The 21,468-nt window shown below is 35.1% G+C and overlaps 1 protein-coding gene across 1 annotated transcript in view; it reads left to right on the top strand.

The window, feature by feature from the left end:
- ADGRA1 (adhesion G protein-coupled receptor A1) overlaps positions 1 to 21,468 on the top strand; it is a 253,537-nt gene that overhangs the window by 116,219 nt on the left and 115,850 nt on the right. The window contains exons 7-10 of the mRNA XM_021536446.3: positions 3,991 to 4,204; positions 15,846 to 16,010; positions 19,405 to 19,603; positions 20,867 to 21,016. Of these exons, the coding sequence (XP_021392121.3) occupies positions 3,991 to 4,204; positions 15,846 to 16,010; positions 19,405 to 19,603; positions 20,867 to 21,016 (728 nt within the window). The remainder of the gene's footprint in view (positions 1 to 3,990; positions 4,205 to 15,845; positions 16,011 to 19,404; positions 19,604 to 20,866; positions 21,017 to 21,468) is intronic.

Below are 21,468 nucleotides of genomic sequence, written 5' to 3'. Positions count from 1 at the left end.
GGGTAAACTCTATTTGAAAAGGACACAAGAGATAATCTTAATTCAGTGGGTTTTTTGTAACCTGATTCCTTCTCTGTATGTCCTCAGTATTCTAGTCTGCATCTAATCTGAAATACAAGATTAGATGGCATAGATAGTCTGGCCTTCAGTCAACAAAACCCTTTTCTGCTGAGAAGTGAAAGATAACGAAAAAGATGTAATTACTGTAATGATGGGTTAGACCTTTAGATTCATGCTGCAATCAGTGATTCCTGTGGTGCTCTGCTGCAATCATGGTTTAGTGCTGACTGGAGAGACAAGACAGGTAAAGACTGTAAAACACTCCATCAGCTCTTGATCTGAATGCCTCCAGAGGAGTCACACCTCTCATTTGCAGATAGGGGTGCTAGCTCCAAGATCAAGGGCAGCACAGTGAATTGTCTTGGAAGGAGCATCTTGGAATATTTTTCAAGTGTGTAAAATGTAAATAAAATCCATGTAAATTACTCCCTCCCTTCTCAATAGTAGTAAATTACTCCCTCCTACGCAATAGTAAATATTTTATTTTTATGAGGCTGTTGTGTCTGCCATACACATACACACATGCATAAATATGAGCATCAGAGATTATATATATTTAATAATAATCCCAATTTAATATTTATTACCCATGTAATCAAAGAAAAAAAAAATCAATTGTAGAGTGCTATGCTCACCAGAGCTGTTATATTTAAAGTGCTGTCAAATCAATACCAAAATAGTTCCAAATACTTTCAGAATTTCTTACTTTATTCTCAAAGTCAAGCTTGAAAATATGTGTACAGCATTAATGAATACTTTTATTTTTAATATGAATTTGAAAGATTGTTGTATTATGGATTTAAAATAAGTATTTCCTGCTGATGCTGATGTGACTCTACAATAATTTTATAGCCATTTGGGATAAAGGTCCTAATTCTGAAACTCTTATTGGTGTGATTAATCCTCATAACTGCGAGTTGTGTCACAGAAGTCAACTGGAACCTCTGCATGAGTAACGATTACAGAACCAGCCTCAGACATTTAAATCATTACTGTCCCTGGAAAACAACTGAAGATTAGCTCTGGTATTAATATTTTTATGTGGACGTCACAGAGATTAAAATCAGATGTTTTCCAGAAGTACTTATGTTTACCATCCATGGTCTGCAAATGTCATAATCCATAGAAATTTTATTATTTTTAATTTGAAAATGAGTTTTCAGCATTGTTTGCCAATTTGGCCAACTGAAATAGGTACATTCTCAAAGTTGGTCAGGAGGATATCCTAGCATAATGGTATGTTTGATTCCAAGGGTATGTTTAATTAATTTTGCATCTTTGTTGGCAATTAAAAGAATTTGCAAAGAAAAAGAAAATTAATACACTGTTGATAGGGCTGATCATTTTTTTAAATGCTGAAGTAAAGAAAACTTTTCATTCACTTCTGACTATTAATTGGCAAAACCTGTAGAAAAAAAACAAAAAACAAACAGCATTTCTGGGTTTGGTGATCGCCAAGGCTGAACAACAGAAGGGGTTATGGGAGAGCCTTGGACAGCAATGCTCAAGAGAGAGATGAATTCCAAGTGATACTGCTCTGCTTCATCCATATACTCAGCAGGTGATTTAACATGACTTAAAGATATTGATATTCTAGTTCACATTCTTCCTACTTCATAGCCTCACGACACAATGTGTCACTCACTGCATGACCAAAATCATTCGACCAAGTAGAACATCCTCAGTTAAGATCTACGGTATTGATGAGAAATATTTTGTGTCTGTGAGGAGTATCTATTGCTGTTGTATGTGTCACAGTATGCTTAATTTTTGTACATATTGGTAATAATTTCATTAATTTATGGGTAAATTTGCATAACATATATTTCCATATATTCCATAATTGACTTAATAATGCAGCACAAAAATCACAACTTTTTAGAGAGATTGTCTCCATCTGCTAGTTAAAGACATTTAATATAAATGACACCAAGGATGCAGCTGTTTAGAATGAAGCATTAATATGGTTTACCTTCTTTTCTCTTAATTAGAAGCCAAAAGTCATATAAAAATACTTTGTATGTTTCAAGGGATTTTTAGTATCACATCATTATCTCCATATGACAGGTGCAATAAAAAGGTAAATTACAGGATGTTTACACAGGTAAGGAGGGCTTTCTGAAAGCTGCACTTTATAGTCAAAGCAGACTTAAAATATTTCAGTAGAGAGCAGCTAGTCCTTTTTAATTCTCTGTGTGCTTCTCCCAAACAGCAGTAGCACATATTCACTTGTACTCAATTCACTTGTATTCAATTTTGCATGCTGTGCTGGCCATCATTCTTTTTTATACAAAAGTAGAAGTGATCTCTCTCACTCTTGTCTCAAAGCAGGTGATGAATGTACTACTTAACAAAATAGTAACAAGGGCCCAAAGCTGGGTCTGTAAGTGCAGCTTCTCATATTTTAAGAGTTCTGAAGACAGCACCTGAATGACATAAAGAAGTGTGTTAGGGTGGAATGCTGAGTAAGAGAAAGAACACTACTGGTTGTCCACAAATTTTAGCAGTTTGAGAACCAGTGATTATGACTTGCAACCCAGATAGGCACAGCTAAGTTCATCTGTATTTGTTATGGGCAATGGAGCATTTTGAGAAGCAAGTTTAAGGAAGATAAAATGGAAAGCAGTGAAATGAAAAAAAAAAAAAAAAAAAAGGTACTTACCAGAAAAATAGATGTTTGAGATAGTTACTAGTGGTGCAAATGGTGGAAGGGTGATGTTTCAGCTGACAGCTCTATAGGATGGATTGATATCAGTGATGAGAGGCCTTTAAATGAAAACAGAAGAAAAAGAAGGGATAAGATACATCTTTAAAATTCTATTTCCTCATCAAGGTGGAATGATAACCAAGGTGCAAGGCTGTAGGCCTTTTGTCTAAGGTGAGATTGCAGAGTGAGGTTGAAAAGTGATCCAGGCTCAGTGAGTTGTTTGTTGTTGGAACCTGAGGTGAAAAGGCTGTATTTTAGGAACTATTGTGCACAATGTTCATGGGACTTTAGGACTGAGGAAAATAACCTTCAATCACTCTCAAATCTATGAAATAGCAGACTTACGTAATGGCCGAAAATGTAAATACCTTCCAAATATGCATTTTTTTAAAATGGTGTTTAGTCATTTTGATTTGTGACTAGAGCTGTTTTTTGTAATAGCCTGCTTAGAATGTGCAGTATTCTCATTATTGGGGTGTTTCTGGGGGAAAGCTTTGAGAGATAAAGTTAGTTTTAAAAATATGGTAAAAAGTATTCATCTTTAAATAGATAAAAAGAGCTACTTAGATAAATAGTTAATGTTAAGTAATTATCTAGAGAGTAGACATGACTTGTGGAATAGGCAGAAGGAACGGGAAATGAAAAGTCATGGGGACAGTTGAACTTAAGTGAAAAGTTTAGCTATTATTAGTCTTGTAATTAGCCAAATCCCAGGCATATGGAGTTCAGGCTCTCTAGACAGTAAGTTTTTTTCTGGAGCACAGTGGGTGTTTCCTTTACTGACAGTGGTCTTGTAAGTGTTAACTGAACATATATTAATAGCTGTATTTTTTCTCTAATTGGAAGAATCACATTTTTTATTCTGTACACTTGTATAGTAAAGCATCCTGCCTTGAGAAGGTGGCTGGGTTGGAGCATCTCAAAAGATCCCTTCCAACCTCAACCATTCTGTGACCTGTTTCATTAAACTCATTTTCTGTAGATATTCTGGTAATCCTATATTTATATGGGCTCACACCAGTGAAAAAAATGTGATCTCTAGAACTCACAACATGATCAGACTGCAGTGGGTAGTTAGTGGTCGTATCTCTTACGTTAGCATTTTCACATGAAGATATAAGAAGCTAGAATGGTATACAATTATTTCACGTTATAATATTCATAAGAGTGGAACTAACTGTGACTTTGTTTTCCTATTTTGTTTTGTTTTGTTTTCTCTGCAGCTGCTCCTCTAGAACTTCCTCTCTTCGAGCTGATCCCATCACAAAGACAAGTGGTTTTCCATGGAGACCGCTTGCCTTTCCAGTGCACCGCAACCTACGTGGACAACAGCACCCAAGTGCAGTGGTACCACGCCGGCCGCCTGATCGAGACCGACGAGGAGAGCGGCATCTTCGTGGAGGACAGCATCATTCATGACTGCTGCTTAATTACACGGTAACACACACCTCTTGTCATAGCCAGGCTTGCAGGCAAGGGGAGCAGATTCAACTTGAAGCAACAGCAAACCTCATTAAAACGTGCATCAGGTGTTACTTAATTTGAAGCAGCTCGGTCGGGTGCTTGAATCTGAGCACAGGTAGAGATTTTTCGTGGCTATGATTTGCCATGGTTTCAAATTGTACTTTTTGTGTCTAAAGTATCAAGTATCCAGATTTGAACAGGTATGGGTTTGGACCAGATAAAAATAGTTTCTTATGCAGTAAACCATGAGAAGAAACATGAAAAAACAAGAAAAGAAAAAAAGCTTCAGTAGCATATAAGTGACAGCCAGACTGCTTCATCGTGACACCATCTAGAAGTCTGAGTGATGGACCTATGAAGAACTATTAAATGAAAAATATTGGATTAGTTTTTGTAGGTTCCAATACACTAGATCCTATATTGTTTAGTTAAGTTATCTCATTTTTGTTTCTTATTAAATACTTCTCAATTTTCTGTGACTTTTACCATCTCTGTGCCTGTGTGCTTGAGGGATACAGAGATCTACAGATGCATTTGCTGATGTGAAAAGTGCAAGAGGAATGAAGTAGAGTAGGCTTATATAAAAGAAGCAAAAACTAATATTTGGCAGTGACTGTAACATTCCAGTTTTGCTTCAGTTTTCCTGTTAAACATTATTTAATAAATTATAAATTTCAGTGTTTATTTTTGGGTTTCATTGCAGAGTATTGGCTTGTCACTAAAAGCTGCTAAGTTGTTGCACATATCCTTTTGTCCTCTGCCAGTTTCCATCACTGATCAAAAAGAGAGTCTGATTCTGTGTGCATGTTCTGCCTTTCTCTTTGTAGAAGATTGAGTGAAAATAACTATGCTAATTAGCTCTGGATAATCATTAACATCTTTTCACTCAAACAGTTTCTATTAATATAATTGACCTGAAATGCTTCTTGAACTATCAAATAGAAGTTATGAAGGGAGTCAAATTAAATCCTGTCCACTGGGGACTTCTGGCTTTATTAATTTCATCTACTCCCTGATTATTTGACCCCTTTTGGAGTCCTGTAGATCTAGAGGCATAGATCTGACCTATTCTCAGACCTACTGGCTTTCTTCTAATATCAGTGAAAAGGACTATTAGACCAATTAGTACAGTAATGCCACGTGCATGAGCTATTATATAACTGCTGAGTCACTTAAAGCATGTTCTTCCTATTTCCATTATATCAAAATTAAAATACATGCTGTTAATCACCTTATTATGTTTTTCAACTGAATTATATTTTGCACTGTATAAGTAATTTTTAAAGCATAGTAATAAACTAAAATAAATAGTCTAAAATTGTTTTCAAAATAGCTATATTTTTTTAATAGCTGTAAGTAGTTTGGCTGATTTTTACCTTACATTACTTCTTTTTTGCCAGACTATAAAATAAAAACCATTGTCTACCATAATATATTTTAATAAGGATGGTTGATCTCCTGCCTTCCTCGTTTACTGTGCCATTTAATAGGTGACCTTGATGCTGATGGTGCAGTATGCACTGGAATGTGCAGTATGCATATCTATTCAGAAAAAAATGTTCTTTAAGTACATCATCACATTTGCTGTTATAGACTGTCATATACTCTGCCTTGCCCAAGTTATGTGATACAAACTGTTAAAATAAGACAAAATACTTTTAAATAAAACTCCAAGTCCTTAAACAGCTGTTTAAAAGCATGCAACATTTTAATTTCTTATTTATTTGCACAGCATGTGGCAGTTTGTAAGATAGAAGGGCATCAACCCTGCATTGACCATAGAGCATAATCCTTATCCGGCCAAAAATGCTAATACTAAAGCAGCTGTGGCTCTGCCTTGATGTCGGTACTGATAAGAGTTAATTTCTTAAAAGATATATTTTCAAACCTACTTTTAAAAACTGTATTATTTTAAAGTCAATTTTTGTAAACGTAAAGACATGTATTGTTGAAAATAAGAAAAGACTGGTCACATTGTGATTGTTAAAATTATCGTCAGCATTTCTTAATTTCAATCCCACCTTTATGACCATTTATACTATATCCTAATTTATATCATTATTATCATAAAAAATGGAAACAATATGTAATAGCATGCTTGTTATATGTTACAACAGCATGTATTAGTATGCTTTTTACATACTATTACACACTAATTTGTGATAGTTCTTAAGGCTAAGTCATGGTTGTACAAGGCACTGAAACATCAGAAAGACTGTGCCTCCCTGAGGCTATCAAGGGTTAAATATGTGATTTGGACTAAAAATAAAGGTAACTTGAAATCAGTTGCTACAGTATCATATTTTGCCTTTGCATATCTAGTCTTTACAGCAAATGTCCACTGTTTGTGGCTTTCTGTAATTGCTCTGAAGGATAGACTTTGGCCTGTGCTACTTAGCAATTTAAAGACTTCTATAGCTGATTTTGAACAAAGAGGTGCAGTCATGTTCCAAAAGCTGCTTATTCAAACATTTTTAGGTGGTTATTTTATGGGCAATTCCAGATATTTCTGGACGTAGATTTACAACAGAAATATCATGCTAAACCCTTCTGTTTTATTAACTGGCACAGTAGAAGGATAAAATATCCAAGTGTGTATTTTTTTGTCTCCTATGATAAAGCAGAATAAACTAAAATAAATATTTTTGTTACGATAATTAAACTAGAGTTTTGAACTGTATTCCGGTCTGTGACATTTTTCTTGGCCAGGAGTATTCCCTTACAGGAGATCTTGAAAAGGTGTTTTCCATTCTGCTGCTAGATTGCATTTATAATTTCTTGCCAATGATAATAATATTTGATTTTGCTGGTGTTTAATTTGCTGTCATTATGCCTGTGTATAAATGTCATAGTCATATATGAAAATATACATATGATGTGGGACTAATTTCCTATCATTTGTGAATAGATCTAGCTGAATTTGTTAATGATGCTTCTATGAAGACAGCCTAATTTCTTTAGCCTGGAATATTATATCAGTTTAATAATAAGCAGCAATTCTAACTGAACACATTCTGGTTCTCTGATATCCCTGAAGCCACATAGAAGGAAGGCCATGTAGGAATCTCTGCAGCACAGCTTCTTTCCCAGCTTCCCCATGCTTCCCTTTCCATGTTTGGAGAAGCTAGCAGAGCAGTTATTAGAATATTCAACTAGAAAAGGAAACTGTTTTAGTTCTATGAACCAAGAAACTCCGCAGTGGCAGAGATACTTTAATTTTCAAGAAGTTTCTTATTTACCACAAAGAATGTAATGACAATTTTGAAGTCTTTTTATTTCTATTCTGCAAATATTTGTGTAGAGTGTTTAACAGTGCTTATGCCCCAACAGCTTTAATAGCTGCTCTCGTCTGGGACCATTGCAGTTCACAAGTGCTCCTTCCGAAAACATTAAACTGTGAAGAAAGTTAAGAACCCCAAAAAAGGGAGAGCTACACCTGGAGAAACCAACATGCTCTCAACTAAACTTAGGCTAACAGGTGCTGGGAGCAAAAGTTGTTTTCAGATTTTTGTTGTGTAGATGGATTTGCTGCTGGAAATAGTCTCTTAGAACTGAATTTTGATCCCCTGAAAATTGTGTTTATCTATTATAGTCTGTCCTAAGTATCTCAGTCTTCTAAAAATGGTTGACAAAGCCACTTTATTTTGTGGGGGTTTTTAATTTAAAAAAAATTAAGCTTAAGAATCTGTTTTTTAAAATCCTCTAAGTGCTTCTTTACATTGTGACAGGAGCCACTGACAAGTAAATAATGAAATAATAAGTAATGTTTGAGATGAGAGATATATGATTATGTGAAAATCTCAAAAATGTGTGGAAGAAAGGTAGAATTTCTTCCTTTCATAGAAGAAATCATAAATCATGGTCCACTTGTAATAGTGAAAGGGACAAAAAAAATTTCAAACAAATTAAATGTTGTGGGTTAAAATTTTTTATCATAATTTATGTTATCCATACAGGAGGCTGAGTCCAATTAATACTTTTTTCTGTTTGAAATTATCACTGCAGATATTAGTAAAAATTAGGAGTTTGATTGAGGCAGTTTCACTAGAAGAATAAAGATTGTTTAAGATATGATTAGAGAAAAGAAATTGATTCCAGGAGTAGACAGGTGGTGTCATGGCAAGGTTCAGATCCAGGCAGACTCTTCCTATTAGAAAGAACAAAATGCTTCCAGAACCTCTGTGTGAAAGGCAGAAATTCAAGGTGTGTAATGACCCTGATGATCCCTAAACTGTTAATTTTGTTAACAGTTTGGGCAGGAATGCATCTGGAAAAGACATGAAGCAAGCAGCAGTGGTTTGAACTGGTCCTACGTTAAAAAAACAGTCTGAAAATCCCTGATAAGGATGTTGGTAGGTTGGATACTCGATTGAAAGTTCAGATATGTACCAAATCATGGGACAATATTGGAGATTGCACAAGATTAACAGGATTAGAACAGATCCAAATAACTTGATTCAGAAATGCAGATATTTTATAATCACTTTGTGTTTTGCTGTCATGAGTATTTTGGAGATGAGCAGCTACAGGTCATACCAAGAAATCCAGGAAGATAAGCAGAAATTGTTCAGTGCTGATATTTTTGGGTTACCTAATTGACCCAGTCTGACCTTTAGCTGGCAAGGAGTTAGGAAACAAACCAAAATAACAGTCTGAATTGTAAATCAATATTTCTGTTTTCACTTTGAACCCTGTAGGCAATGGTATACAACTCATTTCAGGCACTGGAGGCAGAAAAAGACTACTGACAGATGCGACTTCACCAGCAGTCTTCTCATGTATCAGATAGGAAGATAATATTTTAAATTATTGCAGAATATTTTGAAATTCCCAGGGTAAGGGTTTCATTATGTGAGATTAAGAGTACCTTCATATGAATTAATTTGGAAGATTAATTAAACTTAGGCCTTTTATATAAAAATATTTCAATTATCGGAATAAAAGTCAATGACAGTTTTCTTACTAATCAGTGTGGGGAATATTTTAAAAAATAACCTGTGGAGAGACTGATACAATGAAAAGCAAAAGCAGCAACACACTGTCATTGAAGTATAGACCGTTACTAAGAATTGTGCTGTCATAAAACCTGTAGGCTTAATTTGGGTAAGTGCTTATTGCAACATGATTGAAAAATAGGTATTTTCACAAAAAAAAAAAAAAAGTGTTTTGGCTGATAGAATTAAAATAACCTAAAAATAACAAGTCAGAACTACAAAAACATTTTGATGGAGTCCTTGAAAAATGTTACAAAAATATACTTTCTTTGGTGTTGAGACCAGATTAAGAAGATGCCTGCACTAAATTTTGACCTCTCACTTCCATCTCTGCTTACATCCAGCAGCTATGTATGGGTCTATCCAGCCACAAGAGTGAAATGTTCAGTTGTAAGAACAAAAAATGACACTTTATCCCCCACATGGGAGAATCAGAGGGTTTTACTTTGACTTTTTAAGGCCAGAATGATTTTAATGTGGCACTTCAAACAGCTGCAGGTACACAGCTGAGGACATGCTGCGCTGTAGCCGCAGTTGGGAGTCAACATCTCAGGGCTGGCTTTTTCTAAAGTATATTTCCTGTCAGCATCAGCATTCAATATAATTATACATTTTCTCTGAGTCCAGGCAGTAGTTTGTAAATCTGTGAACCAAATGTGAGCATATCAGAGCATTTATGACATAGCTCCAGAATCCAATGCAGATAAACCACCCTAGATACTGGTGAAGCAAACCGTTTCTTCAAAGAAACACTTCTTAGAGATATTAAAACAACAACTGAATTACTTTTTAATTTTCATGTATTTCAATCTGTTCAACATTGGGAATGTATTGTAGGACATATTCCCATTAATATGCTGGAATTCCATGAAAATAGCTCCTCTCCCCTCCTTTTTCTCCCTGCAGAATAAAACACCCCCTACATTTAATTGTTTATGGTACTGTGATTGAGTGGCTCCTGACCATTACAAAATAATGTTTACACTGTAAAAGATACACCAAATACTGAGAAAGAATAGAGATTGTTCCTGAAGATCTTATGTAGGAAACTGCTGTCCTACTTCTTTTTAGATCTTTCCAAATTTCTTGCAAGTGGGCAAGTAAAACAGGTCAGTATTCTAACCTTAATGTATCAGCCATCCCATAAAATATTAATTAGATAATTAATTTCTGCATTTGTATAATGTCAAGGTAATATGCATTTGACAAATAATTTAAAATTGTAAAATTAATTTAGAAGGGTTTTTGGTTTTCTCCTTTTGTGTTTGGGGTTTTGTGATGACTGTTTTGGGTTTTGTTTTTTTTTTTGCTGGTTCTAGTGGCATGTAATTAAATAATCAAAAATTGTCATAAGCAGTTTAACATTTCTGAGTCATCTGGGAAATAGTTTACTTTAAAAGCTTTTTACACAATTCTGGCTATTGGTTTGATTTGTGTTATTTTTGTCTAAGAATGTCTGATAGGGTACAGATGACAGGAGTTATGCTAATGAAATAAAGCTTCCTCTGAATATAACATTGCAGCACACAGGCTACTTAAGGGGAGATGAAGGGCGTACAGCAGGTGTAGCACCATTTCCCCAGAAGGCTGCAGTTGTGTCCATCCTGCAGACCATCAGCTTGCTGGCAGAACAAAATTAATAACAATAAATAAACACATCTGAGCATCCCTAAACCTTTCACCAGCTGACAGAGCAGCTCAGTGACAGACAAGTGATTCATGAAGTACTTTAAATAAACCCTGGCCCAGGTGTACTCTCTTCAGATATCTTTATGGCACTGTGCTACCACAGACCTGCCAGCTGTCTGAAGGTTTATCCAGCAGGAGAAAGTTTTGGGTCTCTAGGGCTGTTGATACATTTTTTTTTTCTCTTCTTACTTACGTTCTCAGCTAGCTAGACTGGCATGTATTGACTCCAGGACTGAGGGAGTTTGAAGATAAATACAAAAATCTTTATGTATGCCCTTCAGTGTAGAGCAGTAGCTGATTGTCTCTACCCGACAAGCTCAATGGGTGAGAACGAGCTCCTACAACAAACCAAACGTGTTATGATATGCTGTGGAGCTGGTTAGTTTTCTGAAGTAGTTTCTGAAGATGGTGTGGTAGAGTCACTCTAATATTAATAGTGTTAGTTTTCTCAATTTTATGAAAGAAATTAATGGCATATAGGTAGGTCACAGGTACTTTGGCATCCACCTATAGAAAACGCATCACAGTTAACTGTTGGGCAGCCAATGGGTATTAGCCTGTGACACTACTTTTGAACATTTGCATTTCAATTGAAGTAGTTTGAGCAATACAAAGGAAATAAAGTGAGATGGTTTTACTAACTGATATACAGCTCTTTTATCTTATTTTGGAAGTAGGTTTTTATTTGGTTTGTTGTGGTTTTTTCCCTCTTTTTTTTTTTTTCTGTCAGTATATTGTTATTAAATCTAGGTCCTTTCCAACTCTTATCATGGTTCTAGAATGGAAACAAATTAGCTTATAGATAAATTATAGAAAAAAGTATGTTATAGCACATTACATTTCTTGAGTACCCATAGTGGTATTAAATGTTAAGTTAAGCTTTGTCTTTATATGACATCAAAAGGAAAAAAAAGGATGTGTATTGCATTACCTCTGCGTATGAGACATTGATTACACCTGAAAATACCTGCTAGACATCTCACATAAAATGAATACCAACTTTCATCTTCCTTTTTTTCTTGCCGTTGCCTGGACACAAGTTTACTTCAAAGGCCATCAGCCTTCTAAAGCTGTTTCTTTCAAGGGTAAATAACTAATTTTGTCAGAGAGATCAGACTAGCAATTTGAGTTCAGACAAGTGCCTTGATTTACAGATTCTCTCTTCATTTTCCATGTTTTAACCTTATGTCCCCTGTGAAAGGCTGTATTCTGAGCAGCAGTGTACTCTGGAGACCAACACTCATTTTTTAAATTGCATGTTAGTATTAATAATTTAAGGTGGTATGGGTTGGAGGCATGTTATGCAGACCTTCTGCCTGAACTGTGGGAACACATTAGCTATTTATCTGTCTGAAGAAGAATATGAGAAAACCTAAATGTCTCCTGATTTAAAGTAAATAATTTTTCTTTTCCTGCAGGAAGACCAGTTGTTTCTTCCTAAACCTTACAGAAACTCAAGTCAGACTTTAAAGTGTTTCTTGTGGAAAGCCAATCAAAATATGGTGTTAAAGTCTCTTCTTTATTTATTACTTTGTTTCCTGGCTTTCAAATGACTGCTGGGGCGTACAGTAAATGTTGCTATAGTACCTCTTCAGGACATGGCTGACTAACTTTGCATAATGAGACCTACTTCTGATTGTCTAATTAGTTATGCATAGCTGTAGAAATGCAAAACTATGCCTCAAATAGAACTCTATTGTCATAGGTTACTGATTACATGGCTATGGCTTCCGCTTGTATTATGGTTCCTCTCTTTATAATGACAAATGCCACGGGCCTCAGTTGAATATCAGAACAATGTTTTTATGCAATTGCATCAGCTGTACATTTTAATTAATTTTTCAATATGTCAATCATCACATTTGTAAAAAGGAATTCTATCATGCATGAAATTTCCCACTACAAAAAAGAATAATGTATATTCTCTTTCCTCATTTAAATGTTTTTAATGATAAGGTCACTATAATTTCAAAGGGAAACTTAAGAAAAGCTTGCTAGTCATCCTTTTTCTATCAGGCAGCAGTGTTCCTATTGAGTTAACCTTGATACCATCTCATGAATGTCTGACTTCATTTTATCATCATAGAATATCACAGAATTGTTAAGGTTTGAAAAATCCTCTAAGATCAGCAAATCCAAGCATTTAGCACTAAACCATATCCCCAGGTCCTGCGTGCACATGGTATTGTGAACACTTCCTGGAATGTGATTCTACAATTCTGCTGGGCAGTCTGTTCCAATGCCAGACCACCCTTTTTGTGATATCTAATCTAAACCTTCCCTCTGCTGCAACTTGAGGCCATGTCTTCTCATCCTGAAAGTCAAAATTTCCTGAAAAAGTGGCAACTGTCACACTGCTGAGGAGTGGGATGTGATTGCTAATGCAGAGGCTGTAGGAATCCTTGTTGACTCATATTCCATCCTTAGGGAAGCTGCATAGTAGGGACAAGATTGTTGGCATTTGTGGCCTGATGTTCATTAGCTCCTGTGAGATAGGATAGCCAAGAAAAGAATACAGCCAAAGGAGCCCATCCTCTCTTAATTCTTTTGTGGTTTTGTCAAGCTCCTAAATCAGAGTCCTGCCGTGTTCTCGGGTTATGGGAGAGTTCTTGCCTTTAACCAAGATTTGTTGCCATTGCCAAGAGAGATCAAGAATGCCTTTTGACTATGAGTGAGATTCTCTGGGCATGCTTATGCAACAATGCCAAGACTTAAAATATGTAACTGACCTACTAGAAAACTTTGTGAAATAGAGTTTTAAAATTCTATACCCAGGAAAGGCCCATCCTTTCCTTCTTGTCTGAGGACTGTGAAGTCAAAGTCTCCAAGGATTATAAGCAGAGAGAATGCTACAGGATCAAGTTGACTGCTTGTTTTCAGTATTAAAAGACTTTTTTAAATTCAGTCCCCCAAATTCTCTCGAGATTTAAGATCATTTTATCATTTGTCATATCCAGATGGTAAGTAAATGAACAGTTTCACCATTGGGCTTGCTATCAAAATATTCCAAGAGGAATATAAATGAATGCATCATTTACAGTGGCCAGATGGCAATTCAGAAGACAATTTCATGATCTAGTCATTTTATTGAATAAACCTATTCTGTCTTATTTTTTATCACCATCTGAAGAAAGGGCAATACAAGATTAAAAGTGTGAATATGAGCAGTTACTTGTCTTTTGAGATAATTTGAACCAGTGTTCAAGTATTGCATTTCTATCAGAAACAAGGCTGGTAAATATTTGTCTTTGAGTCTAGGAAACTTCATCTGCTGAGGGGAGACTTGTTAAGCAGCAGATACATTTACATCAGAACACATTTCAGCAGTTTAAATAAATGGAAAATGCACCCTTATTTATCTGCATACTTATTACTTGTAAAATTTATAATAAGTTGAAATATGGTATTTAGATACCATCACCATCATAATGGTTCCCAATTTTATCATATTTTTATTGTTAACAATGATTGTAGATATTTTCAAGAAAATTTATCAGAAGATCAGCACAACTATCATGCATTCTATTCATATGAGAAGTCTCCACATCTTGATGCTGCAAGTGAATATATCTCCTACGTTTTCTTTCATAATTGTTTTTATAAGCTCTAGGAATATCATCATTTTTAACTGTCTATGAAGATGATGTGAGATTGTTGTGACGTATGAAATATAATCTTTAATTAAAGCATTGTTAAACTGGCTAATTTCACTGGAATATTTCTACATGAATGCAAAAAGATGCATTAAGAATTAGCTGAGGGGCTGCTGTTACTGGGCTATTCACCTGAGACTTCTTAAGAGAACAATTGCTTCTTTTGACATTTTTTTTTGCTATAAAACTATGTTAGAACTCATTGTGAAAATGAAATAGGGGATTACAAGGCACTTGGATTTCAAAGCCATCATAAATAAGAATAATGTGATATTTTTAAAGTTGCTGTTTAATAATAAATTTCACTGAATATCTGGAGGAATATCCAAAATTTTGAAACAACTGTCTTAAATCAAAGACTATTTATCATGATATACTTGTTTTTGGAGGACCTAGATAACAGTCTCATAGTAGGTTCTTGAGAAAATCATCTTTCAAAATTTCAGGGTCTACAAAAAAAGTGCTAAAAGTAACAAGTATGTTTTTTAAAATTTTATTTTAAATACAGATTTGAAATTTATTAACTGTTAATTCAGTCCTTCAGTTTTTATAATGTACATTCTCTCTCACCCTACTGCGTTTCTTCCCACATAATTTCTACTTGTCTAAACCACAAGACATATTCAAAGACAAGCCATTTCTGTAAAGCAAAGTAAATATTTCAGATAAATGCTACTTCTTTCCCTCTCCCAACTACTTTCAAAAGCTGTAATTTGTTTAAAACTGTAGTAAAATTTATTTCTAGCCCCATGGCAGATTTAAGATATCATGTGTTGCCTTCCTAAAATATAGTAGTTAGCATTATTTTTGGTCTATGACATCTGTAGAGTTGGAGTGACTGAATAATGTTCTGCCCCTGATAGCAGAGTGCCAGATTCTGGTGCTGAAATGCCACAGGAGCTGTAATCACAGCTGAAGGCAAACCCATTCTCTGAGGGCTGGTTGTGTGGTCAACTTGAAATGCCTTTCTGACTTCCAAGTGCTTGGTTAGGCAACAAACCAAATATTCTATAATACCTGGGGAAAGCAGAATGGACTTTGATAAATAGTTTATATTCTTTTGTGATGATTTGTGTTATAGCCTGTTACAACCTGAGTAGTCAATACAAATTGGTGCTGCCAAGATCTTACTACCATTGCCATACTGTCTGTCCCTCTGATATCATAGACCAAGCCCCATTTTGATATTTTCATAAAAAATAAGTTAATTCCAGAAAGCCAGTGACTTGATATCTGTATAATTAAGTGTATAAAATAATGAATCTTTTATTTTTTTAGTGAACTTATCCTATCCAGTATTGACATTGATGCAACTGGAGATTGGGAGTGTCTAGTCAAGAACTCCTATGGAAATAGCACTAAACAAGTAGAAATCGTGGTACTTGAAACAGCTGCTCCCTACTGCCCTGCAGAAAGAATTATTAACAACAAGGGAGATTTCAGGTATGACTTTCTGGGTTTGGAGTGTATTTCATATATTAATGGAGGTATAGACCATATTAATGCTTACATGACACTTCAGTGTCAGTTACAAATCACTTATTTTAGTTGTCATTTTTTACGTAATGTGGTAGGAAGGAGGAACACTGTATGATTTTGATGGGAAATGGGACCAAGTGCTTCAAGAGAAGCAGTGGTTTGTGAAAGTCAGGAAGTCTAATTCCTCAGAATGCATTATGGAACATTTTTAAGAAATTAGATAAATTAGAGAAGGTTCAAAATTTTTCTTGGTCTTTGTAGAAGATGATAGCACTGCATTAAAGCAATACAAGATTAAATCTTCAGTGCTTTACTTTTTAAATCTGTTCTGGTTCTGATGGCTTTGTTCAGCTGAGATTAGAAGCAACAAATGACATGAGACTGTTACTAAAATATTTCACTGAAGAGGATCGAAATAGAAAGTAAAACTATTTAGTAAGACAAATGGATTGTATGAGGTAGCAGCTAAAGGACATAAAGTTTTACCAGTATATCATATGCTTACAAAATAAACCTATCCTGCTATCTGAATCTTAGGAGTCTGCAAAATTTTGTAGACTAAGTGTAGCTTTTGCTCCATCATTACTTTTATCTACATATGCTGATGGGGCTTTTTAAAATTTTAATGATTTTAATCATGTAATCATTTTAATCAGAAGAAAAGGTTTCTGTGGAATTTGGTATTGTTTTCAGTGAGCTCTAAAATGCACCAATGAGATGCACAAAGCTCTTAAACAAAACCTGCTTGACAATAAGACTGATGTATGATGGCAATCCCATTGAGAAATCAAGACAGTAATTTGTTACCAAATGAATTACAATGATAATTCAGCTTGAATAGTTAATGAAAGGAAAGTAGATGAGGCAAGAAGCCTGTCTTAAATAGCAGAACTTTCTGTGAATATTTCTGACCCGAAAGTCTCTATTTATTTTTAGGTTACCTCTGAAACTTAAAAGCCCAAAGGCTTTTTGTACTACTAATTCTTGTGTTTGAATAAAAGTAAAGGATTGAATTAGAAAGAAGTGGAAATAAAAACCTACTCAAATAATCTGTTTTCTCTTTACTACAAAGCTATTTTATTATGTGTTAACCTCAGTACCAGTGAGTTTGCCTCTTTCACTGAGGCAAAATTGCTGAGGCAATGCATATATATGGATTAAATTTCATTAGAGACCTTTGACAATCTTAGCTATAGATTTTTTTGTCATCACAATAACTGGAATTGTGTTTTGTCATAGTGGATATGCTGAAATAGTTTTTCATTAGATCTTTAAAAAAATACATACTTCCTATCAGAAAACTCACACTGAATCTTTTAGATGGCAACTCTATGAAGTTCATGTTCTTGCCTTAAAATGACATCCTTTTCTCCATAAATAAATATATATAAATCTTCATGCTGCACAAACTAACACCAGGGGCATTTTTGTCATTTTATATAAATCAAAAGAACAAGAGTGGACTTTTCTCAACCTATTGATCATCGTCCTAGAAATCCATATAAATTTATTTTTTAACTGTACATCTAAAAGATGCTGAGTCCATAGGTTCTTTTGGCATTTGAGAGAATGAATTTAAAATTGTAGAGAATTTATGAGGCTCCAACTCAGCATTAGTGCTTGAAATTGTTCAAAGGTTTACCCTCAGAGATGGAGCTTTCACACCAGCAAGTTTTCTTACAAAGATCTTTGAAGTATTGGTAACATAAAAAGTATGGAAGTAGAAAGAATTGAACCACAAAGGCAAAGCTAGAAAGAACTCTTCTTTTATTGGGCAAAAGAAAGGAAAAAAATGTCAACTCTTAGAGGAGTGTGGCTATTTCAGTGGTCCAGCCTAGGTCGTATTTATAATTGTGTAACTGCAGCAAGAATTAGGCATGAAAGTCAGGATGAGCTGGCCTTTTCTACTAAGAGATTTTTCTCTATCAGGACCTCATTTTACCTTTTGTTTGGTTGTTGTTTTATAGAATGCTGTAAGCTTATTCTGAAAGGTAAATTATAATGTTGTTACATGCTATCATTCCTAGTCATAAAGGCCAGATTCTGCTCACTGTGACAATGCAAGGCTCAGAATTATCTCGTTAGTTTTACTTTTGAAGTAAGTTGTCAATTGCATTAATTCAAATGTTTTACTAAAAATAATATTTCATCCCAGAGGCAAAAGTCCTCTATGCTGCTATATGCTCTGTATACTACTTTACGTATTTTGATTTTTTGGGAAAGCTCCTTTTTTGAATATTTTTTTAATCAGCTGTTTTTACATCACACATTGAATTATTTCAGTGACGGCTGTGAAAAATAAAAGTATTCTTCTTAGCTTTTCTTTGAAATTAAGAAAACTTATATAGCTCAAAACCTTTCAGTATATTATGTAACAATATACAATTGTGCATTGTGTAACTAGAGGAGCTAATACATTTGTTTGAGGAGAGGTTGATTGCCAAGCTGTAATTTCAGTGAAAAGCAGAATATTTTTGTGATTTATTTGGTTCACTCATTACATCAGTGCAATTAAAGAACCATATCCTTCCCACACCTGCTGACTTACTGATGATATGCTTATGGCTTTCTTAGATTTCTTCAAATTACCTGATCCTACTATGTCCACACCAGGCTGTAAATGACAATAGATTTGGTATCTATGGAAATAGATCCAGTTGTGCCATTCTAGAGAATGCAGCAGAAAAACACTTTCTATACACAGAAAGTGTGTTTTATAACAGACCAGTCAGCTAAATAGAATTCTGGCTGCTCTTGACTTAGTTTCTTTTCAAAGACTGTTTTAGAATCATACTACATAAATCATGTATGCCTAAATAGCTAATTTTTGAGGGCTAGTTCCTTCCTCCTTCATGACACATGATCTCTGCTGAAATCTTGTACACTGGTGTCTGAGACATTTGGGGCTTTTTTGTTTCTGAAGTCTTTTTAGTGGTGGGCCAAAATGCAAAGCAGAGATTGTCAGGTACATTTTAAGCACTTAGTTTTAAGAGCATTTAGTAATAGAGTTTAGTTTTTTGGTTTTTTTTTTCTTCATGGGCTTACTGCTCTGCTTTTTGCAGTCTGCAGACATTAATGTAGTAAAAACACCAATCATATCTTTTTCCTTAACTCTAAAAACCTTCCTGGAATTAATGCAGAATGAATGTGTGACCAGCCAGACTTGAACCTTTATAATTCTGACATTTTCCAAGGAAACAAAGTAATTAGTTATAAAACATTATGAAGAAAAAGCTAAAATAGCCTTGTTTCTCTCATATATCACTTTATGTTGTTGTATATGGTTATTTATTGGTATATATATTGATATTGTAAGTTGCCTTTTGCATTTTAATTTTTACTACCACACTATTTGTAGGTGGCCCAAAACTTTGGCTGGGATAACTGCTTACCAGCCCTGTCTCCAGTATTCTTTTAACTCTGTTGCATTTCACAATGGCGCAGAAGAGGCAAAGGCGTGGCGTAAATGTAACCGAACTGGACGCTGGGATGAAGAAAACTACTCTGAATGTCCTTATTCACAAGAAATAACTCAAGTTCTTCATGCTTTTAGTCAGGTAACATTTTGAAATCCAAGGCTCCCCTTCTCTAGTACTGATCTTGTTGAATAGTAAAAAATTCAATCTTGTTGAATTGCAAAATATGGCAGTTCAGCCGCAAGTTCGGGATAGATGGACTTCTAACAAAATGCTTTACTTGAAAGACAATCATTCGTTTCCATGGTAATTGGAAGTTGTAGTAGGAACAAGTGTGCAGCATTACCTTTATCTTAATATTTTTTTTCCATTAGGTGCTTAGAGTCTAGGTGATTATTAGTAATGCTGGCAGGGTGATCAGTGCTTGACTTTCCTTACCCTCATCTGGTTTTCCAGAAAGATGTTAATTTCTTGTGGAGTCCCATATCAGAGTTTCACCAGCTGAAGTGCCTTTCCTCTTTAGAATGCCTTTTTAATATCTTTAAAAAAAAATAGTACTCAAATGTTTCTTGTGGATAAGTAAAAGAATGAGATGAAAAATTAGATGGATAGAAATTAATGAGAAAAAAAAGAATGTGCAAGATGGCCCAGATGTGTAACTGCCATACTGATTTTACAACTTTCAGTTTCCTTGACCACTTCTTCCCTGGTAGTATCAGTAGTGCATGATAAGACCACAGAAAGTTTGTTTTCAAATGGGCTCATAAATAAGAGTAATTAATATATTAAGAGAGGCATTGCAATTACAGAGCAATAAAATAATTAGGGAGATGTCTAGAATCCAGTCTATTCTTCTGTAAGCGAGGAGGTGAGGTTGGGTTTCTCAGGGCCTTGGACACTCAGGACTTTATAACCTCTGAGGCTGCACAATTTCTTGGGGTTAACCTGTTCAAATGCCTGCCTGCTCTTACAACTGGAAAGATTTTCTTCACAGTCAGTCTGAATTTCTCTTGTTCTCCCGCCCTGTGCTACTGAGTATAGCAACCCTTGCTGGCACTGTTGTTTTCATGAAGGTCTAGAGACAGAGGCAAGGCAAGGTAAGTAGCTTGGTATATTTTATGAGGCCAGATAGTTACAGTCTAGAAAAATTAAACAAAAATCTTCCAGATTTGTTGGTGCGTTGTGGGCGTGTCTTCAGATAACAGCAATGAAATCTAAGACCTAAGGCTGAAAATACATTCATATGCCTGAATATTCCCCTGAAATCTATATCCATGGCATACTGATGCACATAAATCCATGTGAAATTATGGCAGGCATTACACCAATGGATGTGATCTCCAGTTTTTAAAGAGAATGAAGCTTGCTGATTTATTAAGCCTAACAATTCTAATGTGTTTTCAGATGCACATCAATTTGACCACTGTGCTGGAGTTCTCCCGCCAGCTGACAGCCTACACAAGAGGTGCTTCCCTCTTTGCGGATAAAATGGATGTAATATACTTGGCTTATATAATGGAAAAGTTAATTGTCTTCGTGGATGAAGTTGAAGATGTAAGATATCTTCTCTATGCTGAAAAAAGTATCACTTAGAAGTGAAGTCTTCACATATGGCCCTGTTCTTAATGTATGCGGGCACACAGTGAAGAGCAGCTCCTAAAACTGATTGCTGATTGCAAATGTTCTGCATAAACTGTGATGTGTCTCTTTGTGCCAAAAAGGAAACTAAGTCTTCTTCACTGATGACAAGGGCATTGCTGCCTAGGAATAAAACCTGGTTTTAATGAGCCACTTAGTTAAATTTCTTTTTAAGTTTATTTTCTGTCATGTCTAACGTGTTGGAATTGACTCTAGCTTGTCACTGGAGCTATATATGTTTCTTTTGTTTTCTCCATTTTATCAGAAGGTTTCCACTGAATTTTGCAAGGAGGTATCACTTCTTGTAAAGAAAAGATAATGTGTCTTTATGTGCAACTTTGTACAGAAACTTTCAGCATTATGTATGC

This window comes from Lonchura striata, chromosome 7, assembly GCF_046129695.1.
Source record: "Lonchura striata isolate bLonStr1 chromosome 7, bLonStr1.mat, whole genome shotgun sequence".
Taxonomy (NCBI): Eukaryota; Metazoa; Chordata; class Aves; order Passeriformes; family Estrildidae; genus Lonchura; species Lonchura striata.
This window is presented reverse-complemented; position numbering and strand designations above follow the sequence as displayed.